General features: G+C 45.2%; 1 protein-coding gene across 6 annotated transcripts in view; it reads right to left on the reverse strand.

Annotated features, from left to right (window-relative positions):
* EML6 (EMAP like 6) overlaps nucleotides 1-16,423 on the reverse strand; it is a 215,953-nt gene that overhangs the window by 44,507 nt on the left and 155,023 nt on the right. For all 6 annotated transcript variants that reach the window (XM_074988499.1, XM_074988501.1, XM_074988500.1 and 3 more), the window contains exons 23-27: nucleotides 15,798-15,929; nucleotides 5,687-5,775; nucleotides 3,767-3,943; nucleotides 3,442-3,643; nucleotides 3,035-3,161 (exon numbers count right to left, since the gene is read on the reverse strand). In XM_074988499.1, coding sequence (XP_074844600.1) covers nucleotides 3,035-3,161; nucleotides 3,442-3,643; nucleotides 3,767-3,943; nucleotides 5,687-5,775; nucleotides 15,798-15,929 — 727 coding nt within the window. The remainder of the gene's footprint in view (nucleotides 1-3,034; nucleotides 3,162-3,441; nucleotides 3,644-3,766; nucleotides 3,944-5,686; nucleotides 5,776-15,797; nucleotides 15,930-16,423) is intronic.

Consider the following 16,423-nt stretch of genomic DNA (forward strand, 5'->3'; position numbering starts at 1 on the left):
AAAAGAGGGTGAAAGAAGAAAGAAGTGTTTTCTGTTTCTAAATTTTATTTTGCACAATTAAAAGGACACAGAGAAAATTTTACATACTAGAGAGACTTGAAGCTCTGCTTGCAAGTTGAAGCAGGACTGGAAGAAAGTTCTAGAAAGAAGCCTCTTGGAATACACATCCGTAGTATACTGGCTGGGGCTGGGGCTGGCAGGATTGGGGGGATTTGATTATGGGGTCTGAGCTGGGCCCTGTGCTGCCCAGGGAAGGGCTGGGGCTGGCAGAGTGCAGGAGGGGCTCTGTTGGGGCTGGGCTGGGCTCGGTGCTGGCTGGAGGAGGGGCTGGAGCTGGCATGGTACAGGGAGGGGGTGCTTGGCCCCATGCTGGGCAGGGGAGGGGCTGGCCCAGTGCTGTGGGGGCTCTGTCAGGGGGCTGGGCTGGGCTCAACACTGGCCGGGGGAGGGGCTGTCCCAGTGAAGGGGGAGGTCTGTTGGGCGACTGGTCTGGATCCAGCACTAGCTGGGGGACCTGCTGGGGTCAGCACAGTGTTGGGAGGGGTACATGGTAGAACCTTGCCCGGACAGACACAGCATAAATATATATAATATATTTCTATGCATATAAAACACATATTTAAAGAAAGCTAAAGTTGCCAGGTAAAAACATTCCAAATTGTGTGCATACCTTATGATACAGTAGTTAATTATATGGTAAAATACTAGTTTTCCCCATAGGAACTCTGCTTCATTTAATGAAGTTATACAGCATTTCTTTGTATCCTCCTCTTTCCAAGTCTGGTCTCAGGCCTCATTTAGCATGCATGATCTAAATGCTGTACTGAATACCAAATTATTAATTTCCTCCTACGCATTCTATCGTGTTGATTACTACAGTATCTGAGTGCTTCACAAACATTAATGAGTTTCTCTTTACAACATCCCTATGAGATTACATAGTGTTTTTATTTTACAGCTGAGGAACACAGGCACAGAAGGATTAAGATCCCAATTGTCAGAAGTGTCCATGAATTCTGATTGCCCAAACTGAAACACCTAAGGCTTGATTTTTCATGTTCAGTATATACCATTTTATATGTTCAAAACACAGCTGAAATCAATGTCAAAGCTGTCAAAATCAAATGTCAAAATCAAAGTTAAAGTTGTGAGCATTCTTCAAATCTAGTCTGAAGCATCTTGTGTTGGGCACCCAGAAAATGAAAAGCAAACTGGTGGCCACTTGTGAAAAGTTTGGGTGAAATGACTTGTTCTGCATCACGCAGGAACTCTGTGATAGAAACAGGAATAGAATCCAGTTCTCTAGGGAAGTATTCAGCTGCTTTAATCATGAGACCTCTCCTGCAATCCCATGCTTCACTCACCACATACCTTCCAGTGGGTGGTCTTCCGAGTTCAATCTGTGTACTCCTATTGGGCTCTCTCATTTTAACTTTGACCTCACCTCACTCCTGTTCCAGTTTTTTTATTTTGCACTCCCACATACTCAAGTGCAGCCTGGGACTAAGGATCCCTCCTACTTAGTGGAGGGCAGGCAAAAACCCACTAGTCCTGGCATTAGCAAATAGTATACACTGTCTAACTTCTGCAACAAATGAAGCAAGAGTTCTACAGACAACAGACTCATGCACTATATTCATTCCTGGGGTATAATATGTGCTTTGTTCTAAATGAAGAAGTCATGTGTGGAAAAGGAGGTCATAATATAATTAAACACAGTCTTGCAATGCATAGACTTAAGGGAGTCAAACTGAAGTTGCATGGGCAACCTTAATTCTGGCATTCCCTAACTTTGGAGTGCTTAATCTTTTTTTAAAAAAGTGTGCTTCTCTAGTTAAGAAAAACCTATAAAAACAGAAATTCCATCCTGTGGAACATACTGATATTTAGGTCGTCAGCAGGTTTCAGACTTTTAGATCCACAGTGCAGACTTTCATGATTAGAGCTAACATAATAACTGGCAGCAGCACTTGGGTGTTATATGCCACATACTTTACCAGTGGTTTCACAACAGAGTAATGCCAGTGATTTGCTCAAAGCAGAATAATCTAGAAATTCAAGATTCCTCAGTTCAATACCTTGTTCTAAAGGGATGCATACTGCAGTGGTTACAGAACAGACCCTTCTGTCCCTGGGCCTGTTGCTTGTTTTTGTTCTCCTCTCTTTTGCCTTCGCAGTGTCCCACATCTTTTCTGCTACTTCTCACCTTCTGGCTTTTGCAACACTCCTCTTTCTCTATCTGCCTGCCAATTTCTCACCTCCTGCATTCCTATAGGACTATTTCCTCCTCTTTGGTGTTTTATAATGAAAATCATCAGGCAACTGGAAGTACCAATTCCACCTTGTATAATGAACACACACTAATTAAGAAAGCATATAACTGCCGTATAAAAGGTAGAGAGAACATTCAGAATTCTTACTAGGAATTTATAGGATACAGGCTTGCACTGAAAACAAATGCAGAGAGGAAGCATTTTAAAATAATAAATATTTCAAAAAATGATTATCTTTACCTAAAGAGCAGAGCATAGTTCAGATCTGACCAGTAATGCCCTTTTTGCTCAAGTCCTAGACCACTCTTGAAGGCAGATTGCTGAATTCTGTGGTTTATTAGGAAATACATCCTCCAGAGATCAAACTGAATCAAGTCAACTCATTTAATTAAAGATTTAATTTGATTTCATGCTATAGTTTTGCAGATGCAAGAACACAAAAACTGGCAGGTACTATTTCCTATTTGGGGATACCTTAAGTTTACTATTTCACTTCATATCTAAAAGTGAGAATGAATACATAAAAGACTCTACATATGAATTTGGGGGGAAAAAGATTTACAGTTTGTGGTAAACAAATAATCCTTCCCCATTGCCAAAGGCACACAAATATATACACAATTTAACCCATGATACACTGGGACATAAGAATTTTAAAATATTGTCTTCTTAATATTTATAACAGACTATTTTTAGTTCAGTAAAAGAAAAGTAAAAAGAATTTATAGACTACATAGAAATGACTGCATTTCATGCCATACCTTTCCTCAACTGAAACCTCCTTCAGCTGCTGGTGCGGCTTTGCGCCTTCCATTTCTCGGATGCTTACTGCATAGATCTTTGTTGTATAGTCAATAGCCTTTTCTCTTGCAACATCACTGTCATAACCTTAAATAATGTGAAAGATAAAAAGACTCCTGTGTAGTTTTTTTTCAGATTTGTATTGGAGAAATAAGAAATACAAAGATCTGCAACAACAGAAGCAGTCTAAGGTCCTGATCCTACAGAGACTTATAACATAGTTAACTGTAAGCTCATACTTAACTTTAAGCACGAGAAGTCACATTGAACTGAATGGATTTCTCACATGCTTAAAGTTAAGCAGGTGAGCAAGTCTTTGTGACCTTAGGTCTAAATTTAATATGTATTTTTCATAAACCCTCTTTACCTCCATCTTCTTCTGCATCTGTATCTGACTCCTCACTGTCAACCAGCTTACTCTCTTGGATGCCCACAAATTCTCTGGTCCAGATCATCAAAGCAGTATCAGCACCACCTACAGTCAGTAGCACAGAATCATTATGCAACCATCGAACATTGGTTACGTGGGCACTATGACCCACATATTTCTTGAACTTTGCACGTTGTCCCTGCAAGATGAAGAATACATGTTATAATTTAAACTATTCACGTTTCATATCTTCCTACAGAAATTTTCCCCACTCCCCTTTTCAACATGGCTTCTAATCTAATGAGTAAATACTATTTATTACCTTTACAGGATATGAAAAAAGCTTCACAAAACCGAAGTCATCTCCTGTAGCTAGCAGTGAACCATCTTTTGTAAGAGTAGCTGCATTTACAACAGTGACATCACTATGCATGGGCCAGATGCCTTCACAAGTAGGACCAAGAACACATGTCCAGGTATCCCACTCAATCTTCTCTATCTGGAAACAAAAATTCCAAAACCAAAATAATCTTGACAAATGTCCAGGATACTGATTTAGCTCTATTACAATTTTTTTCTTGAACTAACTAGTTTTGACAGATGATCTTCCATATAGGTTTGACCAAAAAAATCTTGGTTTTCTTTGTTAGTTTACAGTGGCCGTGTCTACACTAGCCAAAAACTTCAAAATGGCCATGCAAATGGCCATTTCAAAGTTTACTAATGAAGCGCTGAAATACATATTCAGCACCTCGTTAGCATGCGGGCAGCCACGGCACTTCGAAATTGCCGCGCCTTGCCGCCGCGCGGCTCATCCAGATGGGGCTCCTTTTCAAAACGAACCCGCCTACTTCGAATTCCCCTTATTCCCATCTGCTCAAAGGAATAAGGGGAAGTTTTTGGCTAGTGTAGATGTAGCCAGTGTGTTTATTTCCAAATGATTAATGCTAAATATCATTTATTGAAACTAGCATACTACAAAGTGACAGTTCTTGGAATTTTAATTTTTTTTTTTTTTTGCTATACATGTTTTACTTTCCTTTGACAGATAATTGATCATTGTCATTCGGATTTAAACTGATAAGCAATTTTCAGAGATGATGAATATTGTCAACTCTCGTTAAAGTCATAGGAGCTATGTCTACAGTGCCCCTCCCATTCAGAAGGGGCATGCAAATGTGGCTGATAGAAATGCAAATGAGGCGCAGAAAAAATTAGGAAGAAGGGTGCTTTCAAAAGCAGGGTTTCCTTTCGAATAAACTCCATTTACATGGTTGTTTTGGCTTTTGAAAAAAGCTCTTTTGGAAGTGAGATCCCAGGGGAGTATGCATATGAGGTGTGAGATATTTAAATCAATGCCTCATTTGCATTTTCAATCAGCCACATTTGCACACCCCTTCTGAAAGGGAGGAGCAGTATAGACATAGCTAGAGAGTTTTAGGTATTTGGCATTCCTTAAAATTAGGGCCACGCATTTTTACATGTAGCTTCCTAAATTGCACTTAAGTTGCCTGCACAGAGATTGAACACAAAAGAAGTGTTTATTCATGCTTAGTAATTATGTGGCATTACTTGTCAGGAATGCACAATCATATATTTGCACATAGATCCTTCTTCTAAAAGAACAACTAGATGTACCTGCAGATATTGCAGGTGATGGAAAATTTGGTGATTCTTTTCTGCACTCACATAACTGCAATGTGAGAATTTATTGTAAGAATTTTAGTAAACTGGCACTTTTTAATTTACTTTTCAACTTTTTTCAATGGGAGAGAAAAGTTCAATGGCAAGTACTTTTGAAAATCTCACCCACAATACTTACAATATTTGATCAGATCTGAATTAAGTTCTTATCTGAAATGGTTTTAATTTTGAAATAGTAATGTTTATTAAGTACTTAGAGTTATGTAGTTGCTATGAAAGGTATGATACTGAGTTAATAAGATGTTCTAATTCTATCCATCGTAAGGTTTAATTTTTATACATGTTAACATTTCTATGTGATAATGCGTACAAAGGTCTACTTTACAGGTCTGTTGTCTTGTGAAGGTACACTAATGTCTGTGAAGCACTTTTTAAACTTAAAAGCATGGCAGCAAAGAAAAGCATATGAAAAAGACATTCTATTTAAATATGTAATACACTTAGTTTCAGCAGTTTTATGTAACAGCTGTCACAATATGAAACCTTCAAGTTAGTACTGAATGAAGCATTCAGAAAATTTAATTAGTATGATTCATACCTCAGCAGCTCTTATAATATGTCTTTTTCCTCTTGGTGCTTCAAAAAACAGCTGTTCTTTGGCACCAGAATTGACCTGCAATAGCTTTCCTGTATGTGAAATACAAGCTTATTATTTATTTTATATATGAGCTGGAAAATTATGAAGTTCCCTTTTTACTGAATTACGAGGTGTTATGAAAACTTGAATGCACCTCCTGAACAGGTATTTGTGACAGAATGATACAAATGACCTACAGAGCATTGATATAAACACAGTCTGAATCAGTTTCTAAAAATGGCTGTTTAGATACTACTCACAAACAGCAGAGTATGGGCCCAGTTATACACGGTGCTGAGTAGCATCAGAGGTTCTTAGCACTTTTCTGGATCAAGTCCTAAATGTGAGATTTCATATAACAGCCTTGCAAATCTTTATTCACCCAATGTGAGTAATAATTTATGAGTGTTTTCATTATCATGGTAAATGAAAATAAACAGATTTTATGCTTGCCCAGGTAATTTTCGTGAGTATATTACAAGATGGGAGTACAGTGATTTTTAAAAAGTTGTGAATATATTTCTCTCTATTCAAGCACTGCACTATACAAATATATAACGAACAGTGCTTGAATACAAACATTACAAATGTGATCCAAATTGTATGTTAACATTTAGGCAGCCTTATATGAAATTGAATGTACAGTAGTAAGCCATCGGCCAGGGAGTGGAGAAACAGGAAATAAGCAGGATGCCTTATATCTGAGTTTTATGATGTAACTGAGACAACAAGAAAGCCAGATTTCTAAAATAAAGCTATTGCTGAAAAGTTACAGTGGTTCCATAGGCCACTGTAAAACAATTTTGGAGCTTCCTTTGATTGATAAAAGAGAAGGAGTAATGACGCAACATTGTTTGTTTTCACCAATACCTTACGGGTAATGGTGCCACCATTGGTGCCATGAAGACCAGGAGTGCAGGTGCCATAGTAGACACAGGTAATGGTGCCGTGGTAGGTAGTGCCACATCAGTGCCACAATAGCCAGTGCTACATGTGGTGCCAAGACACATATCAGCACCTCACAGGGTTATAATGCTGAGAGCTGGCGAAACAGGTCTGAGAAATGAGTCATCACCATCTAACCCTGAGCCACCTCAAACATGTCCTGAATGTAAGGGAGGTCTAGGTCTTCTGTCTTCACTTCCTCAGGAAAGCGGTAGAAGTGGTATACTTGGACTTTAATAAAGCATTTGATACAGTCTCACTTAACCTTATTTCTGATAAATGAACTAGGGAAATACAACCTGGACATAGCTACTATAAGGTGGGTGCATAACTGGTTGGATAACCATTCCCACAGAGTAGTTATCAATGCTTCACAGTCATGCTGGAAGGCCATAACAAGTGAGATTCAGCAGGGATCAATTTTGGGACCAGTTCTGTTCAATATATTTATCAACAATTTAGAAAATGTCATATGGAATATGCTTACAAAGTTTGCAGATGATACCATCAGAAGGGTTGCAAGTGCTTTGGAGGATAGGAATTATAATGCAGAATGATCTGGATAAACTGGAGAAATGATCTGAGGTAAATAAGATTAAATTCAACAAAGATAAATGCAAAGTACTCCACTTAGGGTAAAATGGGAAATGACTGTCTAGACAGAGTACTGCAGAAAGGGATCCAGGGGTCATAGTGGACCACAGGCTAAACATGAGTCAACAGTGTGACACTGTTGTAAAAAAAAAAAAATTATTCTGGGATGTACTGACGTTGAGTGCTGCAAGCAAAACACAAGAAGCAATTCATCCATTCTTTGTGCTAACAGGCCTCAACTGGAGTACTGTGTCCAATCCTGAGTGCCACATTTCAGGAAATGTGGACAAATTAGAAAGTGTACAGAGAAGAGCAACAAAAATTATCAAAAATGTAGAAAACATGACCTTGGAGGGAAAATTGAAAGAATTGGGTTTGTTTGTTCTGAAAAAGAGAAGACTTGAGAGGGGACATAACAGCTTTCAACTACTGAAAAGGTTGTTACAAGGAGGAAGAAGGAAAATTATTCTCCTTAACCTCTGATGACAGGACAAGAAGCAATGGGCTCAAATTACAGCAAGGAAGGTTTAGGTTGGACATTAGGAAAAACTTCCTGTCAGGGTGGTTAAGCACTGGAATAAATTGCCTAGGGAGGTTATGGAGTCAATGGCTACGTCTACACGTGAAGCCAACATCGAAATACCTTATTTCGATGTAGCAACATCGAAATAGGCTATTTCGATGAATAACGTCTACACGTCCTCCAGGGCTGGCAACGTCGATGTTCAACTTCGACGTTGCGTGGCACCACATCGAAATAGGCGCTGCGAGGGTACGTCTACACGCCAAAGTAGCACACATCGAAATAAGGGTGCCAGGCACAGCTGCAGACAGGGTCACAGGGCGGACTCAACAGCAAGCCGCTCCCTTAAAGGGCCCCTCCCAGACACAGTTGCACTAAACAACACAAGATCCACAGAGCCGACAACTGGTTGCAGACCCTGTGACTGCAGCATGGATCCCCAGCTGCCGCAGCAGCAGCCAGAAGCCCTGAGCTAAGGGCTGCTGCACACGGTGACCATAGAGCCCCGCAGGGGCTGGAGAGAGAGCGTCTCTCAACCCCTCAGCTGATGGCTTCCATGGAGGACCCTGCTATTTCGATGTTGCGGGACGCGGATCGTCTACATGTGCCCTACTTCGACGTTGAACGTCGAAGTAGGGCGCTATTCCGATCCCCTCATGGGGTTAGCGACTTCGACGTCTCGCCGCCTAACGTCGAAGTTAACTTCGAAATAGCGCCCGACGCGTGTAGCCGCGACGGGCGCTATTTCGAAGTTAGTGCCCCTACTTCGAAGTAGCGTGCACGTGTAGACACAGCTAATATCATTGGAGATTTAAGAGCAGGTTAAACAAACATCTGTCGGGGGTGGTCTAGACGGTGATTGACCTAGATCCCTTTCTGAAGTACTCCTTCTTAGACAGTCATTTCCCATTTTGCACCTGTGAAACAGATAGTTCCTTCCTAACTGGAGTACTTTGCATTTGTTCTTGCCAAATTTTATCCTATTTATTTCAGATGATTTCACTAGTTTGTCCAAATCATTCTGAATTATAATCCTATCCTCCAGTTGGGAGAAGCATTTCCAGCAAATCTAGAGAAGTTATTATTTCCCTCTACTCAGCACTGGTGAGGCCACATCTGAAGTACTCTGTCCAACTTTGGGCCCAGCAGGATAGAAAGGATGTGCACGCATTGGAGCGGGTTCAGCAGAGGGCAATGAAAATGATTAAGGGGCTGGAGCACATGACCTATGAGGAGAGGCTGAGAGATCTGGGCTTATTTAGCTTGCAGAAGAGAAGACTGAGGGGCAATTTGACAGCAGCCTTTTCCTGAAAGGAAGCTCTAAGGAGGATGTAGAGAGACTATTCTCAGTGGTGACAGATGGCAAAGCGAGTAGCAATGGTCTGAAATTACAGAGGGAGAGGTGTAGGTTGGATATTAGGAAAGAGAAGTCACTCACCTGTAGTAACAATGGTTCTTTGAGATGTGTCCCCGTGGGTGCTCCACAATAGGTGTCGGGCTCGCCCGGCGCCACAGATCGGAATTCTTATAGCAGTTTCTATTGGATCGCACATGCGCCGATGCGCGCCGCTCCCTTGCGTGTCCTCGGTCATGTGCGTGATCCTGTCCCCACCAGTTCCTTGACCAACCGCCTCGGATGCTCCTGAAAAACACCAGACAGAGATCCGAAGCGGGGAGGATGGGCGGGTGGTGGAGCACCCACAGGGACACATCTCGAAGAACCATCGTTACTACAAGTGAGTAACTTCTCTTTCTTCTTCGAGTGGTCCCCTTGGGTGCTCCACAATAGGTGACTACCCAGCAGTAACCCAAGTAAGGAGGTGAGTAATCGATTCATGTGCAGCTTGCCCCTGAGAGGACTGCTGTTGACAGACGGGTATCCTCATCGAACACCCAATGCAGGGCGTAATGTTTGGCGAAGGTGTCGTAGGATGACCAGGTCGCTGCTCTACAGATGTCTTTTAACGGGATTCCCTTGAAGAAGGCTGTTGATGCTGCCACCGCCGTGGTGGAGTGAGCCCTAGGTGGGGCCAGCAAAGGGGTCTTTCAAAGCGCGTAGCACATTTTTATACAGGACACAATGTGCTTTGAAATTCTCTGGGAAGAGAGGCCTTCCCCTTTTGACCTGGGAGCGAGAGACACCAGAAGCCTGTCCATTTTCCGGAAGGACTTAGTTCTGTCTGTGATAAAGGCCAACGCCCTTCTCACATCTAGGAGATGTAGGCACACCTCTTTGCTGGAGCTGTGAGGCTTCGGGTAAAACGAGGGTAAAACTATTGGTTCGTTAAGATGGAACTCCGAGGAAACTTTTGGAACGAAGGCTGGGTGTAACCGTAAGATTACCGCCTCCTTTGAGAATACTGTGCAGGGCGGCGTTGCCATCACTGCTGCGAGCTCGCTCACCCTGCAGGCTGACGTAATCGCAAGAAGGAAGGTTGTTTTCATAGTAAGGAGTCGGAGGGGTACCATGGCTAATGGGTCGAAGGGTGGTCCCGATAGCGCGCTGAGCACCAAGTCCAAACTCCATAATGGCGGTAGCGGTTTTTGAGGGGGGTAAAGGTTTACCAGCCCCTTCAAGAACCTTGTGATGATAGGGTGGGCAAATATGGTGGGCCCTTCCTCTTTATGCCGAAGAGGTGATATAGCGGCGAGGTAGACTTTTAGCGAGGATAGAGAAAGCCCGTCTCGTTTGAGGTCCAATAGGTATTCTAGTATTACAGTTATAGGAACGTCAAGGGGAGCTAACTGTTTGGCGGAACACCAGGCCGTAAAGTGTGTCCATTTCTGTTCGTAAGTCCTCCTGGGGGAGGCCCTTCGGCTACACTCCAAGACTTGTCGTACTCCCTCCGTACACGTGCTCTCTAAGGCGCTGAGCCATGGATTAACCATGCTTGTAGGTGTAGTCCCTGAGGGTGCGGGTGCACTATGGATCCCTGAGCCTGTGTGAGTAAGTCCGGTGCCACCGGTAGGGGGAGTGGTGGACGATCCGACATGCGCAGAAGCAAGAGAAACCACTGTTGCCGGTCCCAAGTTGGATCTATGAGTATCATGCGAGCTCTCTCCCTTCTGGCTTTCTGCAGAACCTTGTGGATAAGCGTTGTGGGGGGAAACGCGTAGAGTAGAGGGCTCTTCCATGAAATCATGAATGCGTCCCCCAGGGACCCCCGCCCTATTCCTGCTCTGGAGCAGTACTGGGGACACTTCTTGTTGTACTGGGTGGCAAACAAATTGACTTGGGGAAACCCCCATGTATGAAATATGCGCCGTAGCAGGTCGGAGTGGATCTGCCATTAGTGCGTGAGTGTGAAGCGCCTGTTCAGCTGATCTGCCTTCACGTTGTGGGCGCCCGGCAAGTATGAGGCTTTCAACGTTATGTTGTTGGCGATGCACCAGTGCCACAATCAGACTGCTTCCGCGCATAACGCACGGAATCGTGCCCCTCCTTGTCGATTGATGTAGAACATAGTAGAGGTATTGTCAGTATTGATCCCAACTACTTTGTCGTGCAGGTATTCCCGAAAATGTCTGCACGCATTGAACACTGCTCTGAGCTCCAGTATGTTTATGTGCCGTGTCTGTTCCGCAGGGGACCATAGCCCTTGCGTCACCTTGCTGCCAATGTGCGCTCCCCATCCTATGTGGGAGGCGTCGGTTGTAAGAAAAATAGAAATTTGTGGTTGGTGGAAGGGTACCCCCACTAGCAGGTTCTTGGGTTTTTCCCGCCATGCTAGCGATCTGCGCACCTCCGTCGTGGGCGACACTACCCTGTGGACAGTGTGGGATGCCGGTTTGTAAACATTCGCCAGCCAATGCTGCAGGCTTCGCATGTGCAACCTGGCATTCTGTACCACAAATGTCGCTGCCACCATGTGCCCCAACAGTTGCAGGCACATTAGGACCGGCACTGCGGGGCTGTACGTCATGACTTGCACCAGGGAGTTGATGGCGCGGAAGCGGGCGTCGGGCAGGTATACTCTTGATGCGATAGAGTTTATGTGTGCCCCTATGAACTCTATATCTTGCGTGGGTTCGGTCTTTGACTTTGCGAGGTTGATAACTAGGCCCAGCGAAGTAAACGTGTTCGTGGTGACGCGTGTCATGTGTAGGACCTCTGCCTTTGAGGCCCCTTTCAGTAGGCAGTCGTGCAGATATGGAAAAATAAACACCCCCTGTGTGTGCAGGTAGGCTGATACCACTGCCAGGGTTTTGGTAAAGACTCTGGGTGCCGAGGATAGGCCGAACGGAAGAACCCTGTACTGGAAATGTTCCCCGCCGACCGTGAAGCGGAGGAAGCGTCTGTGTGCCGGGTGGATTGTTATATGAAAGTAAGCGTCTTGTAAGTCGAGGGCTGCAAACCAGTCTCCATCGTCCAGTGCCGTAAGTATGGAGGCAACTGTAATCATCCGAAAGCGCTGCTTGTGCAAGTAACGGTTGAGGCCCCGTAGATCCAAAATCGGCCTCCAGCCTCCTGTTTTCTTCTCTGTTAGGAAGTAGCGTGAGTAAAAACCTTTCTCTTGGAATTGTTCCGGCACTCTTTCCACCGCCCCTTTGAACATGAGGTGATCTACCTCCTGCTTCAGCCTCGCCTCGTGGGCAGTGTCCCTGAGATGAGGCCGGGTGGGAGGTTTCATTGGTGGAAGTGACTGGAAGGGGATCGTGTAACCTGTGGCTGTAATTTCTAGCACCCATTTGTCTGTTGTGATCTTTTGCCATTGGGAGAGGAACGGTTTGAGGCAATGATGGAACATGAGATGAGAATGGCATTGAGCGATGGTGTTGATAGTGCAGTCCTCGACATACCCGTCAAACTTGCTGTTTCTGGGCTTGCCCCGAGGGTGTACGGCTTTGTTGAGAATGTCGCCTGGGGGCCCTGTACTGCTGCTGCTGTTGATGGCGCCCTTGGTCATAGCCTCGCTGATATTGTGCGCGCTGTGGTTGGTAAGCGTAGCGTCTTTGCTGAGGATAGAATTTCTTCTTCTTGTATGGGGGAGTATAAATACCCAAGGTCTTAAGTGTGGCCCTCGAGTCTTTTGCTGGAGTGGAGGACCAAGTCGGTTGAGTCCGCAAACAGCTTTTGCTTGTCAAAAGGAAGATCCATGATCTTTGCATGTAGGTCTCTGGGGATACCGGACGTCTGGAGCCAGGATTCCCTACGCATTACCACTGCTGCGGCTGTTGAACGTGCCGCTGTGTCCGCCACATCCAGGGCAATCTGGACTCCCGTCCGCGATGCCGTGTAGCCCTCTTGGACAATCGCCTTTAACACTGGCTTTTTGTCCTCCGGAAGTGAATCTATGAGAGGAGTGAGTCTAGAGTAATTTTCAAAGTTATGGTTTGATAGATGTGCAGCGTAATTTGCCATTCTCAATAATAGGGTAGAGGAGGAGTAGACCTTCCTGCCGAACAGCTCTAATTTCTTAGCATCTTTATCCGACCCTCCTGATTTGTACTGAGACGTCTTCGACCTCTGCTGGGATGATTCGACCACCAAAGAATTGGGTTGTGGGTGGCTAAACAGGAACTCCATGCCGTTGGCTGGGACAAAGTACTTCTTATCCGCTCTCTTGTTCGTAGGCGGAACAGAGGCCGGAGTCTGCCATATGTTAGTGGCTGACTCCATAATGGCTTCGTCCAGCGGGATAGCGATTTTAGATGAAGACGGGGGTCTCAAATTTTTCAGGAGTTTATGGTGCTTCTCCTGCACCTCTGCTATTTGAATGTCCTGCATGAATGCTACTCTTTTGAACAGCTCCTGGAATTGTTTAAGGTCATCCGGAGGGGAGATATCCCTGGGGGCAATGGCCTCATGTGGGGAGGATGAGGAGGAACCGCTGGGTTAAGCCTCCCCCAAGTCCTCTGGCTCCCAAGTTCGGTGGTATACTTGCTCCCTGGTGGGCTGTGAAGGGAAGTCTTGGGACTCTGGACCTAATTCCCCCTGGGACAACTGCGTTCCCGTCCCAGAGCGAGAGTGTACACGGGAGTATTGATGAGTGGTAGGAGAGGACCTGTCCCTGGATCTGGACCTGCAGTGTCTGTGTTCAGCATGATGAGGACGACCATAGCAACATGGGCAAAGGCCCGGTGATGGAGACCTGGACCATGATCGGGGAGTGTACCCATGATGTCTGGGAGAGCGGGATCTCCGTGACGACATTGATAGTGGTGAAGCTGGTTTGTGATAGTACTCAAGGGGATCCATGCCCAAAAATGGTGAAGGTGGCCTGAGCCACGGCGAAATTGGTTGGAGGAACGGAGAGGGAGGCCTGAAATAAGCCGATGGAGTTGCCGCCCGGCAGTGCGGCGTGTGTATCTCAGGAGGGGGGCTGGGTGATAAGGGCATCGCAGCCCCGCCTGGAGATGGACTAAGGTGCCAGGTTTTAGCTCTAGCCTTGCCCCTCCCCTGCAGGGTGGGCGCCGCCCCCTCCCGTGCTGGGGATCTCGGCCCCGTTGTCGGCGCCGCGCTTGGCACCATCAACAGCGGTGCCGCGCGGGTATCTTCCTCTGGCGCCGGTAGGCCCCGTGCTGGGTGCCCCTGCGCCGTTGGCGCCGCTGATTCCGGTGCTTGTGGTGCCTTCCGTGCCACCTGCTGTATAGTCAGAGGCCCGGCCTTGGCCACATGCGCTGCTGCGCTGCTGCTTTCATCAGCTCGCGGCTGGGGGCTCTGCGTTCCGCCCGTCCTGCTCGCTGGGACCGCCGGCAAGGATCGAGCCGGGGAGAGTTTCCTCCTCTTCTGCACAGAGGGGGTCGAAGAAGCTGCCTTCCTTTTATGCGACCCAGAAGGCCCTTCTGTGTGAGGCTTCTCCGGCGGCTCAGGCTGGAGGGCCTTATCAAACAAGATCATTTTGAGCCTCATTTCTCTGCCCTTCCTGGCCCTGGCTGTAAGCTTAGTGCAGTGGGAACACTTCTGGGTAACATGAGACTCCCCCAGGCAATGAATGCATTCACTATGCCCATCTGAGGCCAGCATAGCCTTGCGGCATGACTCACACTTCTTAAACCCCGAGGAAGCCATCGCGGTGAGTCTTTACTGTTAATAGGGTACTTAGCCACTAATCAGTGCTTTCTAACCCAAAATAACATTCACGGCCTTCAGGGCAGCGGACGGCTTAACAGCCTATTGTCCGCCCCTCTCTCCTTCGTTCCTCTTCTCTCTGCTATTTCATATGCTCTTCTCTTTCTTTTTTTTGTATAATAGTGACAAACAACGAACTAACACATAAAAACAACTATCTTATCTGTCTCAGGCTTTAGCCGAGACGGTGGCGGTTGAGAAGGAACTGGCGGGGACAGGATAGTGCACATGACCGAGGGCACGCAAGGGAGCAGCGCGCATCGGCGCATGCGCGATCCAATAGAAACTGCTAGAAGAATTCCGATCTGCGGCGCTGGGCGAGCCCGACACCTATTGTGGAGCACCCACGGGGACCACTCGAAGAAGAAAAACTGCTTTACCAGGAGGATGGTGAAGCACTGGAATGTGTTACCATGAGAGGTTGTGGAATTTCCATTGCTAGAGGTTTTTAAGTCCTGGCTTGAAATAGTCATGGCTGGGATGATTCAGCTGGAGTTGATCCTGCTTTAGGCAGGGGGCTGGCCTTGATGACCTCCTGAGGTCCCTTCCAGCCCTAGAATTCTATGATTCTATGCAACTCCTCCCACCTTGGTATCATCTGCAAACTTTATAAGTATACTCTCTATGCCATTATCTGTCACTATCTATCAAAGATATTGAACAGAACCGGTCCCAAAACTGATCCCTGAGAAATCCCACTTTTTATGCCCTTTCACCATGACTGCGAAAGTGAAATGCTAAGTAAGTACGCATGCTGTCAATAAAAATGAATTGCAGCTGTGCTATGGGATGCAGAAGAGCATTTTTGCTGGAAAAAAGGGACATTATGAGGCAGTTTTTTCTTATATCATAATTGCAAAAGGCTCATATTTGACATTTACTTTTTCTCTAATTATGGGCATATCATTTCACATATTTGGTCAAAGATTTTACTTTACCTCTTGAGTCCCAGTCAATGTGAGTGATGTAGCTGGATGCACCTTTACAGATGCCAACTCTTTTGGTGGTAAGCACATTGTAAATATCTACAAAATTATCATGGGAAGCCACTGCCAGATATTTTCCTGCATCTGTAAAAGAAAGACATCCAAGTTAACTAAAGTATACGTGAACAAAACAAAACAGCAGAAATGTACCACTTTAAAAACTAATAAAATGATTTATTCAGTGATGAGTTTTCATGGCTCAGACCCACTTCATCAGATCAATCTCATTTCCAATACAGACTGACATTTATAAGTACAGAGGACCAAAAAAAGAATGTGCGATAAAAACTGACTAATCAAGTACGTGGGACTGAAGTAGGTGGCAGAGGGATGGGGGATGTTCAGTGTCCTGCCTGGGATAAGTGTATGTGAGTATTCTTGATATTATTATTTATTTCTCTTGCAATAGCACTCAAACACCTAAGTCAGGAGTAGGTGGCCTGCTATGCTAGTTCTGTACAAATACATCAGAATGAGAAATATCTAACAGCCATGGAACATAATTTGCCCTCTTAACATTCCATTAGAAATCTATATTGAAAACAAAAACAAAAAACAACAAACTTATTTTGTCCTCT

The sequence above is a fragment of the Carettochelys insculpta genome, chromosome 3 (genome assembly GCF_033958435.1).
Source record: "Carettochelys insculpta isolate YL-2023 chromosome 3, ASM3395843v1, whole genome shotgun sequence".
Taxonomy (NCBI): Eukaryota; Metazoa; Chordata; order Testudines; family Carettochelyidae; genus Carettochelys; species Carettochelys insculpta.